We start from the raw sequence: 18,447 nt of genomic DNA on the forward strand, positions 1-18,447 counted from the left end.
TCTAGCAGCCAATTTAGTGGCAGGGCAGAGAAGTCTATTATCAGCTTTAATTAACACTCCCGCGAGCTCTAACATTCTTTCCCAGCAGCTAACTGGGCCTGGAAAGGGCAGATATTCTTTCATAGCTTTCACACCACCCAGGAGTGATAAAAGAGATCACCTCAGAAGTGAACCTTGTCAGCAGTCAGGCCTTTGTGCTTCAGAACAATGGGGAATGGATCCTAAAAAGAACAGGTTGGAACTGAGGCAGAGGACAAAAAAGGACAGTTATTGCCAAAGTCTGCCCCCTCTCCTAGGAATTCAGATGGCTCCAGACTTAACTTGGAGGCATCCTCAGCTGCTTGCCTGACCCAGTAGGTAACAGAATTATAGCATGGTAGCAATTTGCATAAGGACAAGCTCCCCAGAACACAACCTCCCACACTCAACTCACTACGTTCATCCTTCCCCCTGACATGGTGATCCTCAATCCTCAGCTTTGCCTTCCCCTCAACTGTACTTTTGCAGCAGCACTTCTTCCAGAAAGCATTCTCTGATTACCCTAACCAGCCTAGTTATGCTCTCTCACAAGAGGCCTCAGCAGTGCCACGCACTTAGTTCATTCCTCTGGTATTTATTTACCCCCTTGCATGCTTTTTCCTCCTTTTCTTTTCCGTTAGAGGCCTTTCATTAATAATAATGTTGGTATTTGTTAAGTGCTTACTACGTGCAGAGCACTGTTCTAAGTGCTGGGGTAGATACAGGGTAATCAGGTTGTCCCACGTGAGTCTCACAGTTAATCCCCATTTTACAGATGAGGTAACTGAGGCACAGAGAAGTGAAGTGATTTGCCCACAGCCACACAGCTGACAAGTGGCAGAGCAGGGAGTCGAACTCATGACCTCTGACTCCCAAGCCCAGGCTCTTTCCACTGAGCCACGCTGCTTCCCACTCATTAGAGTTCTGTTCCCCGAGGGCAGGAACTGCAGGCCCCCTTCCTCTCCACAAGCCCTACACAGGCCTCCACACCCTGCAGGTGCTCCATCAAGATCAGGGCCTCTGACCCCCAGGCCCTCACTTATTTCATTTTTTTAATTTTATTTGTTATGCTCTTACTTTGTACCGGACACTGTTCTCTAAGTACTGAGGAAGGTATAAGGTAATCAGGTTGGACACAGGGGGCTCACAGTCATAATCTCCATTTTACAGGTAAAGTAGCTGAGGCACAGAGAAGCTAAGTGACTTGCCCACGGTCCCAGAGCACACAAGCGGCAGAGCTGGGGCTAGAACCCAGGTCCTTCTGACTCCCAGGCCCAGGCTGTATTCACTAGGCCACACTTTCCTCTAGGCCAAGCTGCTTCTCCACTATCACGGCTTGCCCATCTATCTACCTATAATGCTTGGAGAGTTCTCAGCTGTGGTGAATATAACTATTTCTTTCCATCTTCACTCGCACTCATTTTCTCTTCCCTTCTCCAAACCGGTAGACTGAGCACCATCTGGAAGAAGCTTAATGCCTGTGGGTGCAGAGTTCCTGTTCCCCGCTCCAGGCAATCTCGCAGCGTGGCTCAGTGGAAAGAGCCTGGGCTTCGGAGTCAGAGGTCGTGGGTTCGACTCCCGGCTCTGCCACTTGTCAGCTGTGTGACTGTGGGCGAGTCACTTCACTTCTCTGTGCCTCAGTTACCTCATCTGTAAAATGGGGATTAACTGTGAGCCTCACGTGGGACAACTTGATTACCCTGTATCTACCCCAGCGCTTGGAACAGTGCTCTGCACATAGTAAGCGCTTAACAAATACCAACATTTATTTATTCCTCACGGAGCAAGACTGCTCTTGAAAGGACACAGGGTCTCCACCCTGCCAGAGTGTAATGCAATCCATTGGCGTGGTCCGTCCATGCTTGCTTTCAGAGATTCATTTCAACTGGGTGAACAACAGGGAAGACCAGGGATTTCAAGAGCTCAGAAGGGAGATTTTTGACTGGAGAGAAAAGCACCTTGGAAACGTGAACTCCCATGTGGGTGTGGAATATTGTCAGGAGCCTGGTGACTCACAGTACACTGGCACAGGGGATGGAGCAGTCAGTCACTCAATGCCAGAAGCCACCAGGGTTTTCTCTCCCAGCTAGAAATGCAGCATCTTTAAAGAAACCTACTGAATTGGGAACGTGGATGGTCAGATATTTGCCTCTGCCCTCTGGGCTTGTTCGATTGTTTTATAGTATTTGTTAAGCGCCTACTTTGTGCCAGGCACCGTACTAAATGCCGATATCGATACAAGCTGATCAGGTTGGGCACAGTCCATGGCCCCCATAGCGGCTCAGAGTCTTAATCCCCATTTTACAGATGAGCTGAGACACAAAGAAGTTAAGCGACTTGCCCAGGATCACTCAATAGATAAGTGGTGGAGCTGGGATTGGAACCCAGGTTGTTCTGATTCCCAGGCCTGTGCTTTAACCACTCCACCACACTGGAGAAAGCAGTGTTTGTGAGTCAGGGAGAGAGCAGTTCTCCCCCCGCATCTACCCCCTCGCCTCCGACTCACACCAGGATGTTCTGGGCCCTTTGAAACATGTTTGCCTGGGAGCCGGCTACCCCCAGGGTCACCTGGTAGGAAGCCCTTCATTTGAAGACAGGGGTAGTACCATCTGGTAGTGATTTAGGCCTGGGGGGGTAAGGATGATATCAGTTCGGAAGGTCAGGGCTATCTCAAGTCTTTACCTCGGCGGGCCCTCCTGCCACACACCCCTGGTTAGCCCATCTGGGCAGTAAATAGAAATTGGAGGCATCTGCCGTTGTTAAACTCCTCCTTGGGCTTTCTTTTGAGAGCTGGTATCACCAACAGCTTTCTGTCAATCAGGTGATGGCGGGGAACTCAAGAAGAATAAATAATAATTATGGTATTTGTTAAGAGCTTACTATATGCCAGGCACTGTATTAAGTGCTTGGGTGGGTACAAGCAAATCCGGTTGGATACAGTCCCTGTCCCACATGAGGCTCACAGCCTCAATCTCCATTTTGCAGATGAGGTAACTGAGACCCAGAGAAGTGAAATGATTTGCCCTAGGTCACAGAGCAGACAAGTGGCGGAGCCAGAATTAGAACCCACAGCCTTCTGACTCCCAGACCTGTGCTCTATCCGATATGCCATACTGTTTCTCATGAGAAGCAGCGTGGCTCAGTGAAAAGAGCATGGGCTTTGGAGTCAGGGCTCATGAGTTTGAATCCCAGCTCTGCCACTTGTGGGCTGTGTGACTGTGGGCAAGTCACTTAACTTCTCTGTGCCTCAGTTCCCTCATCTGTAAAATGGGGATTAAGACTGTGAGCCCCACGTGGGACAACCTGATTCCCCTATGTCTACCCCAGCGCTTAGAACAGTGCTCGGCACATAGTAAGCGCTTAACAAATACCAACATTATTATTAGTTTGGAGTCATTTGAAGGTAGCCCAGTGTCCAGTCCATATCCAGGTCAGACAGTCCTTCCTGGTTCCTGACAAAACTCCTGATTTCCACGGGCTCCCAGTTATCTGAAACGTGGAAGGAACGGCCAAGAAAGTGTTCCGTGCTGCCTCTCACTTACGCCGGGCCCCTCCTGCCTCTAACCCCACCTTGCTTTTCATTGCAGGCATCTTTTCCACAAATCCTGCGTCGACCCCTGGCTGCTAGACCATCGCACCTGCCCCATGTGCAAAATGAACATTCTCAAAGCACTAGGGATCCCGGTAAGCACGGAGGGGTCCAGGCCAACCCCAGGCTTTGTTCCCTGGCTCTCTCTCCCGTCTACGGGTCCCAATCCAGGAGGGGGTGGGGGAGGTCATGAATTGGGAACAATTCATGAAGGGGCTATTCTGCTCAACCATGGAGGGGGCTTTTCAGTCAGCCTTCTGCCTCTACAACCCATTTTCCCTCCATATTCTGAGCTTTGCCCTTCTCCAAGGGCTTTGTTGACTTTCAGTCCCAGGTATAACACTGTCTGGACCATCCAGTGGGAGTCTTCCATCTGGAAACAGCTTTCCTCTCATTCTGTTCTCGTTCTGCAGTGTCCCTCTCCCTCTGTTTTGTTTGGGATACGTAGCTGGTCATCGAGATGCTGGTTTTGCAATTATTAATTATTATCATGGTACTTTTTGTATTATTAGTAATAATAATAATGGTATTTGTTAAGCGCTTACTTTGTGTCTGGCACTATACTAAGTGCTGGGGTGGATACAAGCGAATCAGGTTGGACACAGTCCCTGTCCCACGTGGGACTCACAGTCTCAATCCCCATTTTACAGATGAAGTAACTGAGGAACAGAGAAGCGAAGTGACTTGCCCAAGGTCACACAGCAGACAAGTGGCAGGGTCAGGATTAGAACCCAGGTCCTTCCGACTCCCAGGACCGTGCTATGCCCACTAGGCCATTCTGTTTCTCTTGTTAAGCACTTACTGTGTGCTAAGCACTTAGCTCTGGGGTAGATACAAGAAAGATACCTATCTTATAAAGCAACAATCAGCATGGCTTTAGTCAGTGGTATTTATTGAGCGCTTACTGTGTGTAGAGCACTGTACTAAGCACTGGGGAGAATACACTACAACAATCAACAGAAACATTCCCTGCCCACAACAAGCTTACAGCCTTTACGCCAGAAAGTATTTCTGCATGCTTGTAGGGAAATACAGCCTAAGCCTAGTGCATCTATCATTAAATTGTTCTCTAATCTGCTACTCCTGCTCAGCCAACTAGGAAAAATTTCTTGGGTGATTTCTTTCTGGCCCTGATCTGAGCGTGACGCTCCTCAACCATTTCATAAATCATCGGGTTGTCCAAGCGGCAGCGGCGCCGGGTCATCGGGAGAGATCCCGACTCGGAACGTTGGACACCTGTGGCACCTGGATCTGGGAGGAATACCTCAATGATTGGAGCGTGAGACCCCCGGACTGTGTTCTTCTGTTGACCGGCCTTTCCCCAGCTGAGCACACTAATGAAGTTCAGCGTCTTCCTCAATAAGGAAACGATTCCAGCCAGCTGGCACGAGGCAAGGGGGGGGAAAGCCTTTCTCGTGACCGTGTCAACCTCAGTTCACGAACGGTGGCGGCGGATAAGCCACCAGCTGTTGCATGGAGATCCCCGCCAGCCGTGCAAAGCCAGGGCTTGTGCAAGAGAGGCCAAGGGAAAACCAAAGGCAACATATGAAGAGATTCAGCACCTCTCTTCTCCAGACTCCTCTCATTTAGGCCCCCGTCCCTCACCTGCGGGACCATTACGCTGACCTGAGGAGGGATGATGCGATTTGGGATGATGCAGATGTGACAAGCCGCTGCTGAGAAGAGTCCTCAACCAACCGGTCCTTGGCGAGTGGGTGACCGTTTGTCCGGGCCCCCAGCTGGAAGGGAGCTTGCGTAGTGGGGAGGGGTCACCTGCCTGGCTTAGCAGAGCCCAGCATGTCCTAGTGGATAGAACACGGGCCTGGGAGTCAGAAGGACCTGGGTTCTAATTCCAGCTCCACCACTTGTCTACTGTGTGACCTTGGGCGAGTCCCTTTGCTTCTCTGTGCCTCAGTTATCTCAGAGCCCAGGATTAGTGAAAAACCAGACATACTTCATTGGTGACAGGTTTCTCCTGTGGATTTTCCCCCACTGAGTAGCCCCGCTGGGAAAACCCCCGAGAATTAAAGTGAAATTTATCCGCAGATGGCCTTGGCTCCTCCCCTCTCCCCCACATACTGAGTCACCGCCACCCCAGGACAACAGAGCACAGGTGGCTGTCTCCCCAGGTGACGGGTTATTGGGATCTGTTAAAAGCATTTGTTATGGAGAAGAGAGACGCTATCCTATCCCGGCGTGTTCATTATTTCAGGACCTCCACAGTAGCCCAGCAGGAGGGTGTGCACCTGAAGGATAATGATGTATTGTAATGACATGCATTAGTCTGGCTTTTCTTCCTCCATATGCCAGCTGTCGCAACGCCAGCTGCGGGCTGGTCCCAGTGGTTTATACTTCAAACACAAATCGACTTGGGTGAAAACAGAACTGCGTTGGATTCTGTCAAGCAACATTCTAAATTGAAAATGCATAATGTTTGCAAGACAAAAATCAGCTGAATCCGTGGTATTTATTGAACATTTACTGGGTGCAGAGCACTGTAGTAAGTATCTGGAAGAGTACAATACTGTGAAGTTGGTAAATACGAGGAGCTTACATTGCTCGAACCCCACCATGTAGCCCAGATATTGTTGTGTTGGAAAAAACTACAGTCAGTTTATCGAGAATCCCCGTTGTTTACATTTAGAAGAGGCTTTCCCCTAGCTCCTGCAGAATCTCTTTTGTCTTCTCAATCTTTACCTTGGTTTTGAGAGAAGATCATTCACTTGCTTTATTTGGGATGCCTCCTATTGCCCTTAGTGTGATTGGGCTAGACTGCTAAAAAGTTCCACAGGGCAAAAGCAGGGTAATAATAATAATAATGTTGGTATTTGTTAAGCGCTTACTATATGCAGAGCACTGTGCTAAGCGCTGGGGTAGATATAGGGTTATCAGGTTGTCCCACGTGAGGCTCACAGTTAATCCCCATTTTACAGTTGAGGTCACTGAGGCACAGAGAAGTTGTGACTTGCCCACAGTCACACAGCTGACAAGTGGCGGAGCTGGGATTCGAACCCACGACGTCTGACTCCCAAGCCCGGGCTCTTTCCACTGAGCACGCTGCTTCTCTAAAGTTTGAGAGAGGAAACCCCGAAAACGTAGCTCTTCCTGGACTGAACGGCTTTAATCAATCAACCAATCGATGGTATTTAGTGCAGAACACTCTACTAAGCGCTTGGGAGAGTACGATATAACAGAGTTGGTAGGCACGTTCCCTGCCCACAGTGAGCTTACCATCTATGTCAAGGGTATTAAGTTTGTGTCATGCCTTTGTGTCATCAATAGACGAACAAGCTGTAAGCTTGATTCTATCTATCATGATTATGTTGTTTTTGTCCGTCTGTCTCTCCCGATTAGACTGTAAGCCCGTCATTGGGCAGGGATCGTCTCTATCTGTTGCCGAATTGTACATTCCAAGCGCTTAGTACAGTGCTCTGCACATAGTAAGCGCTCAATAAATACTATTGAATGACTGAATTATGGGCAGGGAACGTGTCTGCTAATTCTGCTGTATTGTACTCTCCTGAGAACTTAGTACAGTGCTCTGCACATAGTAAACGCTCAATAAATAACATTGATCATCTGACTGATTGATCTGTTCTCTGCCCTCCCAAGTGCCAGCAGACACAGCAGGGAAGGGTGGGAGAGACAGGAAGGGGCAGAATAGATGGAAGTGTGGCTTCCTAGGGATTTAGAAAAGTGAAAGTTATTATTATTATGGTATTTGTTAAACGCGTACTTTGTGCCAAGTACTCGTCTAAAAATTGGCACTGTTCTTGTTTTGGATGGATTTTCTGTAAACTCTCCAATTCCCCCTAACCCAGGTCTTTACCCCGGCTTAACTGAGTTCTCCTTGCTGTTTTTTGTCATTTTTAAGGTAGCTGGTCCCAGGGTGCTTCATAAAGAGCCGAGGGCAGAGTGAAGGGGAGAGGGGACTGGAGTGTGTAGAGAAATGTTTTACATCAAAGGAACAGGCTAAAGTTCCAGCGGACACCATGTGGCCCCACTGATCCTAGAGCGGGTCCACCCCCTGGGGTCCCCTACCCCTGCTTCTCTCTGACACGGCTCACTTGCTTCTTTTAGCTGGAAAACAGCATGGCCTAGTGAAAAGAGCATGGACCTAAGAATCAGAGGACCAAGGTTCTAATCCAAACCCTGCCACATACCTGCTGTGTGACCCTGGGCAAGTCATTTAACACCTCTGTGTGTCAGTTCCCTCAGTTGCAAAATGGAAATTCAAAACCTCTTCTCCCTCCTACTTAGATTGGGAGCCCCATGTAGGACCCGATTATCTTGTATCTACATCAGTGCTTGGTACAGTGCTTGGCACATATTAATCCCATAACAAATACCACAATAATCGTTATTAACAGGGAACTAGGGGCTCATCTCTCCTACCAGAGGGCAAGTAGTCTGGGCCACTCACCCTTTTGGCCCAGTGGATAAAGTAGTCCAAACTAAAGGTTTGTAAGTCCTTGGTGACGCATAACGTTGATAGTCTTCCACGTTAAAATAGGTACTTTTACCCTCGTAGTTAAATAAGCATTTGGCAGAGCATAATCTCAAAGTGTCTCTTTTTATTTCCGTCAGCCCAACGCCGACTGCATAGACGATCTGCCCCCGGATTTCGAAGCTTCCATAGGCGGGCCCCCGACCAATCAGATTACGGGCGCCAGCGACACAACCGTGAACGAGAGCTCCGTCATCTTGGATCCTGCTGTGCGGACTGTAGGCGCCTTACAGGTTATCCAAGACCCGGGGCCCACCCCTCCGCCGGGGGAGAGGAACCTCACCACAAACAGTAAGTTCCTCCTCTAGTTTAGCCCCTCCTGCAACATTCAGAAAATGCTCTGCCGTGCCGGGGTGGCTGCTAACTAACCCAGTGCGGGGCGGTGGAGGCGAGCGGGAGGAGAAAGCCACCACTGCCAGCAAACCCCAGCTCGACTCCATCTCAGTCCTAACAGAGTTCATTCGTTCATTCATTGTCGTATTTATTGAGGGCTTACTGTGTGCAGAGCGCTGTACTAAGCGCTTGGAATGTACAATTCGGCAACAGATAGAGACAATCGCTGTCCACCAACGGGCTCACAGTCTAGAAGGGGAAGACAGCAAAACATAACGAGTAGTCCGGCATAAGTTCCATCAAAATAGATAAATAGAATCGTAGATATATACAGATAATTAATAAAATAAAGAGTAATAAATAATACATATAATATACACAAGTGCCGTGGGGAGGGGAAGGGGGTAGAGCAGAAGGAGGGAGTTGAAATTCACTTTTAAGCAGCAGCCCTCGGACTGCAAGAAAACACCAGCCTCTGGGAAGGGGTCACTCTCTCTGGGTCGGAGAGGCGCCAGAGGAAGGGGGAGGACACGGCCTAATCCCCTGTCAAGCTTGTGATTCGATGGAAGCCTTTTAATTGTCATTCCAGTTTTAGGAATCTGTCTTCTGGTTATTTTGTAGGACCTGCTGTGCTGCTCGTCCTCCCCCTTGCTGCTTTCTCAGCTCTGTTTCGCACAGTGCAGCCGTGGTCTGTGCACATCAAAGTCAGTAGAGCACTTGAGAGCAGGCACTTATAGAACAGTGTCACCTGAGTGTGGCTATTAAGTAACTTGGAAGAATCAGGGTCTATACAAAGGGAACTGACATTCCTGGGGAGGGCTTTCTTTCATGCACATCCTTTTAGTGCCTCTGGCATCCCATCTTTCATAACTTCCAGGCTCAGGTGCCTTTCCCAGATCCCATAGTCCTTTCCTTCTGTTCCGTGGCACCTCGGTGTGAATGTCCAGGTGTCTGGATTGATTTTTAGCCCTAGTTCTGATCTAGCTAAAAAATGGCCCCCACCTTCTATCTAGCCAAGCCCTTCTGGACTATCTAGAAAGCCTTCTCTGGACTAGGTCAGTGCTCCAGCAGGCCAGCTACTCTAGGTGGATCAACAAGCAGACACACACAAGCAATTGGGCCAGGGATTGGGGCGGTGCCCAGGAGGAGATGGAGGGTAAAGAGCGTGTGCACACAGACTCCTCTCTCTAGTGGTGAGTGCAGTGCCCCGGTGCCTGGGGCAAGCCCCGAAGACTGAACTTCTAAAGAGAACCGGCCTCTCAGGTGTTTACGGCCTGGAACCATAGATGAACACCCAGATTGGGACATTAGACCCCAGACGTGAATACGACTTTCCCACCTAGCTTCGTGAGATGACCCAGATAGCTCTTCGGGCTCCCCTGAAGCCGAGGCCGGAAGAATACAGCTTGGACTGTTGTCCCAACTGTCATCAGAAAAAAATAATAATTATTATAGTGGTACTTGTTAAGTGCTTACGATGTGCCAACCACTGTTCTAAGCACTGGAGTAGATACACGTTAATCAGGTTGGACCCAGTTCCTGTCCCACATGGGCCTCACGCTCTTAATCCCCATTTTACAGATGAGATGACTGAGGCCCAGAGAAGTGAAGTGACTTGCCCATGGTCACACGGCAGATATGTGGCAGAACCGGGATGAGAACCCAGGTACCTCTGACTCCCGGGCCCATGCTCTATCCACTAAGCCACACCCTAGACTCTGCCTGCACCCATCCTGTGCCTCCCCTACCCTCCCAACAATTTGGAGAGTTATTCCACAGGAGGTTAGAGGGTGTTAAAGTGGCCCCTTTGAATTTCCACTGTGCCTGGCAGGCAGAAGCACAGAGCATATATGCAGGGGCACATCACTCTTTCCACAGTTCTGAGTAGTACTGCGGCAGGGATTGGGTCTGATCTCCTTATCTTGGATTTACCCTAGTGCTTAGTACGGTGCTTGACATAATAGTACCACAATTATCACTATTATTAGCTTCAGGGACCCTAAATCTTAGCCCCACTCTCCATCACCCTCTCTCTTTTTGACTTGCTACAGCAGCTATTGCTGCCTAGCATTTAAGATCTCAGCTTCCACTGTGGTGTGCACTACCTTTCTAACAGATTCCAAATGTGCTGCCTCTTCATCCCCAAATAAACCTGATCTATGAATTTTGGGGGGAACAGTCTGAGCCTCCGACAGGCTCAGTCCAGCCCATTGTAACCAGCTCTGCCCTGGGCAGTGGACCCACTCAGCCCATACGAGACTCTGGGAGGAAATATCCAGATGGAACTTGGAATACCAGGCGCCATTACCTTGATTAGGGAGTTCTGCTTATGGTCTTTGGCCTCTCTGGGGAGTTTCTCTGGGCCAAGAGACTGTTTCTGGCTTCACGACAAAATTTGGTAAACTAACCATAAACCTTTATTTAAGACTGGAGGGAAGAATAATGAAATGAGAGGCATCCCTCCCTCTTAAAAGTTAGGCCCAGGCTGTACCCTTTAACCATGCTTGATCTCTTTTGAGCCTGACGGTTATTTCAAACTCACTGGCTGCCAACTAGGCCTGGATCACTCGTTATTACTGCGCCTGCAGCCGCTTCTGTCATTCAGGGTGCCACGCCTGGCTGTTCCCTGTCCCTGAGCATCATCAGGGGGAGGCCAGGCTCATTTGGGGTCGACCCTGAGTCCCGAGGGGCTGCTCCCTTTCGCTAAGCAGCTGTGACCAGACTCATGTGGCGGCAAGATATGCTTGGGCAACAGGCTGATAAGCCCGTGTACGTAGTGTGCCGATGTTTATGAGACGGCATTATGAGAAGGCACGAGTGTAAGTCACGAATGCTGTATCTTTAGAAAAGCGCCGAAGAAGCAGCGTGGCTCAGTGAAAAGAGCACGGGCTTTGGAGTCAGAGGTCATGAGTTCAAATCCCAGCTCTGCCACTTGTCAGCTGTGTGACCGTGGGCAAGTCACTTAACTTCTCTGTGCCTCAGTTACCTCATCTGTAAAATGGGGATTAAGACTGTGAGCCCCACGTGGGACATCCTGATTCCCCTGTGTTTACCCTAGTGCTTAGAACAGTGCTCGGCACATAGTAAGCGCTTAACAAATACCAACATTATTAAATAAGTTCGCTGAACTCGGGAACAATGGGCTGGCTGGAAGAAGCTGGGGAGAATGCACTTCTCTGCTTCCTACAAAATCGGCACCAGGCTTCATTCATTCATTCATTCAATCATAAGCTCCTGGACTTCGGAAGAGGGTCACCATTGGCAGACCCCCAGCCTTGTAGAAGACAGAACTGATCCAGCTACTGAACAGTCTAAAGCCCACGGGTAGTTTCCCCTCCGATAATGGTATTTATTGAAGGCCCTACTGAGTGCTTGGGAAAGTACAACAGAAGCACAGAGTACAGGTTCGCTGCCTACTAGGAGTTGAAAATCTAATGGGGAAGACAGGCAATGAAAATAATTACCAAGGGCAGAATCTGAATGAATAATTGAGGAAGCTGTGAAAAATTTGAGCCACAGTAGGGTTCCACCTCTAAACAAAATGGCACCCTGCCCTTTGCCATTCAGCTCTAAAGAGTAGTCTCAGAGTTTTTTAACTTTCCTCTTCAACATCACCCATTCACTTCTCAGCCAGACAGCACAGTGGCTATGCACAGTCAACAAAGAACAGCTGTTTGGAAGAGCAAGGGTTTTTAGGACAAGTGCAGGCTTCGATGAACAGGCTCCCTGGATGGCAGCAGGTCCGTTTGAACATCCACATGCCATCCCGTGTAAGGGTCTGAGAAAAAACATTAGTGAATTCCAGGGCACGAACATGGGTCCTTGTAGCCACCATTCCTCCTCCCTGCATTCGCCGGCCCCGCCCTGTGGGAAATTATCGATCATCTACAGACTGTCCATGAAGAAACAAATCAATTCAGACCGCAAATTGATTGCCATTCAAGGCTCCAGCCAGAGCTGGGGACACACAGGCATTCACCCCGTGGGAACTAAAGTGAGGCCACTCACACTGCAGCTGGCGGGTTGAATTAGGTATTTTCCTTGCTGCGGCAACCAGTCAGGACTAATGGGTACTGAGAATTTTTTTTGCGCCATGAATTAGAACATCATCTTGATGAATCCCTCACAGCACAGCGTGGCTGGAGTTGGAACAACGTCCGGGGGAGCTAACGAGGGAATCGAACATCAATAGCCCTGCGTCTGCGTTTGCTCATCTGTGCTCTGCCTGTGAATGTCAACAAGGGAGTGACAGAGCGCATCTGGATCGACAGCAAATTGGCCGGCCCTTTCTCTCTGTCTGAGCATTAACAAGTCTAAAGAAAGATGCATGTTGCTTGCCTGAGTGCTGGCCTCCTACTTCACTCTTTTCCTAAGGAGGAGGAGCAAGTCGCTCTGTCTCGCATTCAGAGCTTCATGGGAGCTAGCACAGATTAAAAAATTGAGCGTGAGAGCCCGAAAAGCTCCATTTCCAAAAATCTTCAGTGACGTTCGACCCAGTCTGTCCAGCGGGAGTGGGCATGTTCCTGTCACACTCTGGTCGGTCCCAGGCTACTCAGTCGTCAGGCCCTCCGAGCTTTCTGTGGCGTTCTTGTCTTGGATCCCTGATGAGCAGAGTGCTCTCCAAGAGTCAGCTCCTTGAGGGCAGGGATCGGATCTATCATCTAACTCTCTTGTACTCTCCCAAGCCCATAGTATAGTGTTTTGCACAGAGTAAGCGTTCAATAAACACCATCGATGGATCGCTTCCACTCACCAAGGACTGCTGCTGCCCCTCCTTAAAGTGCTGAAGGTTCTCGGAAGATTTCATGTCACTTGACAGAGTCCCCAGACATTGATTTTAAGGGCTAGCCCGATTTGGGCTCAGTAGTCTTGCTGTAAGATGGCACGCTGCAAATATTATTAGTCAGAATGCCTTAGCCAATCAAACCCTAATTTTAATTCCTTTGCAGTAACGGTAGAGTGTATGGAGTGTGTTGCATATCTATATACGGTTTTAAATGTACATTGGAAATAGCTATGAAAGACTGGTGCCAGATCATCTGGAAACTTAACTCTTCCTGTCTCCCTACTTTAATATCCACCTCCTCCCTAAAATTAATCAAGGGTACTTATTGAGCACTTCCTAGATACAGAGCACTGTAGTAAGCACTTATGAGAGTACAGTAGACTTGGTAGGCATGAGCCCTGCCCTGCTTACAGTGTGGTGGGGGACGAGAGATATTAAAATACATTGCAGGTAATGGAAGCAATTGAATAGGAGGCTGGATATTTACATCCTGTGGGGGTGAATATCAGAGTGCTTAGGGGATATGAACCCAAGTGAATAGGTAATGCAGAAGTGAAGAGGAATAGTGTGGAGAGATGAGTGGTTAGTCAAGGAAGACTTCCTGGAGGAGTTATGCTTTTAGAAAGGCTTTGAAGAAGTGGAGAGTGGTGGTCTGTCATTTATGAAGGGGAGGGAGGTCCAATCAGTCATTCAGTGTGGTATTGAACACAGCAGTGAGGACTTGGAAGAGTACAACACAACAGCCTTTGGGATTCCTTAGGTGGTTCTTCGATCAGAAACCCTTTGCCACTGATGGCACAGCCCCAGAAAGCGTGCAGGCAGGCAGAGACAGGACTGAACCCAGGTCACCTGATTTCCAGAGCTGTACTTTTTCCACTGGATCAGCAGCTAGGCTGTGCTTTAGAATTCTGCCAGAGTCAAGGGAAGAACTTGATGGTTGAGGGTGAAGTATTCTCAGATCCCGGTAACACTCGGAGGTGAGAGGGTAAGGGTTCAGTTGCTTCAAGAACAGATTCTGTGCTAGGGGAACCATTGACAGCACAGTTGCTACAGAATAAGAAGTAGAATGCATACAAATAATGTGAGTGTCAAGTCTTTATGAACTAACTGTCCACCGTGGTGAAAATTGCCCTGATTGTGCAGCACACGGATTTCAGGAAATGTTATGGCTTGCAAGATTGTACAGAGTGTTTGTATCTTGCTGCGGTACACCCAGATGAACCCTACCTGTGCAGGCAGATATCCAGGTTATTTTAAATGCTGACTTCCCTCTTCACAGGATGAGAGATAAGGAGCTGTCAGGGAGAGAATAGGGAGAAAATGACAAAGAACAGTAATACAGCACTTTACTATCCAGTCAGACAGTTAAGAGATAGCAATGATAAAATTCAGGAAGAGCCAGGAACTAAGGGACCCAAAACCACAATTCACGAGCAATGGTCACAGCAGTTTCAGGAGCTCAGATTAATGAGATCAACGGTGAGACCCACTTCACCTGAGAAAACAGATTCGAATAGACTATAGCACAGGGAGAGGACAAAGGATGCTCTGTGTGAATGTGTGTGTATGTGTTTATAGTTGGTATGCTCCACCTCAGACACATCTGTGTCTGTTTTCAACTTTGCCTCCTTTCATCCTAGTTTTCATGAAATCTTTGCTCTAGGAAAAAAACCTTTCTCCTGATTTCTGCCCATCAGCCTTGTCTGTCTGTTTACTGAGCATTGATTGGTCGATCAATCTAGGTCACACTATTTGAAACTGCTTCTCTGTACCTTTAAAATCAATTTTTTGCCCTCTAGACAAGGCCAGATTAAGGTTCTTGTGCACCCTGGGAGTATTCAGTTTGGGAGGCCCCCACTTGACATGTACCAGCATTATATTTCACTGAGCACCTCCCGGTCCTCCTCCACCCAGTAGTGCAGCTGAAGCCTGTGCATCCCTCCCCCTCCCCTGTCCTGCATTCACTCCCATTTATCTCTGCCAGACTCCCATCCCCAGCAGGAAATGGGAGGGGGCCTCTAGAACTCCACACCAGTTAATGGGCCAGACATTGGCAAGCTCCTGCCCGGGAGTCAAATCTAATCTGCCGGTTCCCTTGCTCACCAGTAGGAATAGTATTTATTAAACATTTACTGTGTGCAGAGCATTGTACTAGATGCTGGGAGAGACCATACTGGTGGGAATTAGACACGGTCCAGCAGAGGGTTGGGGTTAGAGGAAGCTCAGCGTCCAAAGCTCACCCACTGCCCCAGTAAGCAGTACAGCAACCACCAGTCTGCCCGGAATTTTGTGGAGGCCTCAGGCTGTGGGTGGTTTTTTTGGTGAGGCCTCCTGGAGATATTAGATTTCTGAAATACTTCCAAGATGATGATGGGGCAGGACTGAATCCAAGCACGTACGAGTGATAGATGGAGATTCAGACACAGATTCAGATTCAGATAGTAGCTCTCCCTGAAGGTAAAGGTCCAGACTGCCAGACCATTTCTTATTACCTGCCCATCCAGGAGAAGCATGCTCCTCTGGAACATCCAGAACCCCCATCCAAGCAGATATCCCCAGAAACTGAAATAGAGAATAGGGGCAGGGGGGCACATCCAACTCCTGCCTGCAGGGGCTGAGCCGCACCTCCTCGACTTGTGCAGATGGTAATAATAATAATAATAATAATGTTGGTATTTGTTAAGCGCTTACTATGTACAGAGCACTGTTCTAAGCACTGGGGTAGATACAGGGTAATTAGATTGTCCTACGTGAGGCTCACAGTTAATCCCCATTTTACAGATGAGGTAACTGAGGCACCGAGAAGTGAAGTGACTTGCCCACAGTCACACAGCTGACGAGTGGCAGAGCCGGGATTCGAACCCACGACCTCTGACTCCCAAGCCCGGGTTCTTTCCACTGAGCCACGCTGCTTCTCTACGACAGTGTGGGCTTAGGTTCTCAGCTGGGAAGATGTGGAGCGGGACCGGCAGGAGGCCCAGGGTCATGCCAAGGCAGCACCAGATTGTCTGCCAATGCCCCGGGGGCTGGAGCCGAACACCAAGTGCACAACTATGTATGATCTCCCCCCGCTCTCCCTCCGTAAACATCACCCTCAATTCCCAAAACAGAGAATGGCAGGGAAAATGAAAGATGACTGCTGTGTCTTTACAGAATCGGAAAGGTGTTTGGGTAGGAGGGGGCAGTTGGAATCAGGAAGTGTGGATTGCAGATCAACCCCGGTGCTGCCCCGCTCTACTCTGGCTTTGCATGTGTGCAGCAGCCATGTTGGTAGGGTCTGGACGTACCATCTGGAGAAATAGTGGCTTGTGTCACTCATGTCTTGGTGGCGGCAGGACTCTCTTAGCCTGATTGCAAGGACTCCAACCCCTAAAGTCCCTTGCATTAGCCCGGCCCCGCCTCTAGAATCCAGTTACAACAACAGCTGTTTCCATATCTTGCCACCATGATGCCATATCTTGCCACCATGATGCCATATCTTGCCACCGTCCTTCTCTCGTGTCCCAACCAGGGGAGCTGAGCCCAAGCATCAGAGCAACAGACATTTGAAAGAGCACGCAGAAAAACTCAGCAGCAGCAGCAACAATAATGGGAGGAAGAGCATGGCTCTAAAATTCCTTACTTGTGCCTTACATCAGATGCTAAAATCTGAGCAAATGCCCTGTCACTGCAGAACTGGACAGAGAGAGCCGTGATACCCATTATTATTTTTCCTGTTGTCTGATTCCTTAGCGAACATGTTTTTTCTCCAAAAAGTACTTGCTAGGGAATTGAAAATTGACAGACTCATTCAGCCAGCAAATCCTCCAACCTCCAGCCTGCACTGACAGGGAACCCTCTTAAATCTGACCAGTTCTTCTCGCTAAAAGGAACTGACCAAGCACCAGTATGGGAGGGAAGGGGAGGGGAAGACAGGGGTCCAGGGGTGTGGCCATAGCAGTGGTGCATATCTGCCTACTGTGGCTGGGTCTCCCTGAAGAAATGTCCCCGGAGCCGCCACTGTCAACTGAATCGGCCTTTCATTTTTCTTCTCTCTACTTGCCTATTCCCCCTCCTCTGTTCCCTGTAGACCAGAGACCTGAAGTTCCTTCTCTCATTCCAGTCCCGTCCCTGTCCCTCTACAACTTGGGACACCTGGTCTACAGGAGCCGGAAGGGAACAATCCGGCAGGAGTAGAGCTGTGAGGGTAGAGGGGGCCGGATGAGGTTATGTATTTTTAAACAAAGCACAGGGAGTCAGCATTGCGGTGCATGGAGCTTGCACTGGAGAAAGGAGTGGGGCCGGGGTAGAGGCAGGTTTGCGGGGAGCAGGACAAGGGCCAGGGTGACATGGAACCAAATTTTGAAGTGGGTAATGGGCATGGGGCGGGCCAAGAAAAATGAATGTGATGACATTCCTGGGAGACAGCTGGCGATAGTGATGGTGCTGCTACTGTATAATTTTTTTTTTTTAAATGGGAGCTGAAAAATTCCCTGCCCAATTCCCTGACTGACCCACCCAACTTCCCGCTCCTGCCATCTCTTCAGCACCTTGGCTCGTGGTTATACAATTCGCTCTTTATTTATGTCATGATTTAAATGCTTGTTTTCATTTTTATCATTTGTATCTCCGCTCTCATCTTGTACTCAGTATATATTTGGCACCTTATTTCCACTTGTTTCTCCCCCATGGACTCCAAGTTCCTCAGGCCGGAGCCATGTCTGTCACGTCCGTGTCTTTCACGTCCGTGTCTTTCACGTCCGTGGTATGTTGTTCCCAAGTGCCCAGCATCCTGCTCGGTTTGCTCGCAGTAGAAGCTCAATAACCAGTGCTCCCGTCCTTTGCCTCACCGGGAGAGTGATAGCCCTGGCCACCCAGCGAGTCCTTTCGCCCCTTCTGGCAGACCGTGGTGGGGAGAAATCCCCTCTCCTTTTGGGTTTCTTTGACTTAGTGTTTTTCATTTAATTGGCAATAAGTTCGGCTTCCCCAGAGTGGGATATTTATAAGGATTATGCTCAGATTTAGTTCACTTTCACAATCAAAACCGTGATATATCAATCAACCAATCAATGGTATTTATTGAACTCTTACTTTGTGCAGAGTAATCAATCAATAGTCTTATTGAGTCCTTCCCATGTGCACCACATTGAGCACTGGAGAGAGTACAATACAGCAGAATTAGCAGACACGTTCCCTGCCAACAACGAGCTATATGTGACAAACCCAGTATGAGCA

At 48.9% G+C, this 18,447-nt stretch overlaps 1 protein-coding gene across 9 annotated transcripts in view; it reads left to right on the top strand.

Moving 5' to 3' along the window:
* Positions 1-18,447, top strand: part of RNF150 (ring finger protein 150) — a 176,931-nt gene that overhangs the window by 145,223 nt on the left and 13,261 nt on the right. For all 9 annotated transcript variants that reach the window (XR_003763285.2, XR_005660604.1, XR_005660605.1 and 6 more), the window contains exons 5-6: positions 3,606-3,702; positions 8,195-8,405. Coding sequence is in view for 1 of the 9 variants with exons in the window: in XM_039913674.1 (XP_039769608.1) it covers positions 3,606-3,702; positions 8,195-8,405 (308 nt within the window). In the remaining 8 variants the exon portion in view is untranslated. The remainder of the gene's footprint in view (positions 1-3,605; positions 3,703-8,194; positions 8,406-18,447) is intronic.

Source organism: Ornithorhynchus anatinus, chromosome 12, assembly GCF_004115215.2.
Source record: "Ornithorhynchus anatinus isolate Pmale09 chromosome 12, mOrnAna1.pri.v4, whole genome shotgun sequence".
Lineage (NCBI taxonomy): Eukaryota > Metazoa > Chordata > Mammalia > Monotremata > Ornithorhynchidae > Ornithorhynchus > Ornithorhynchus anatinus.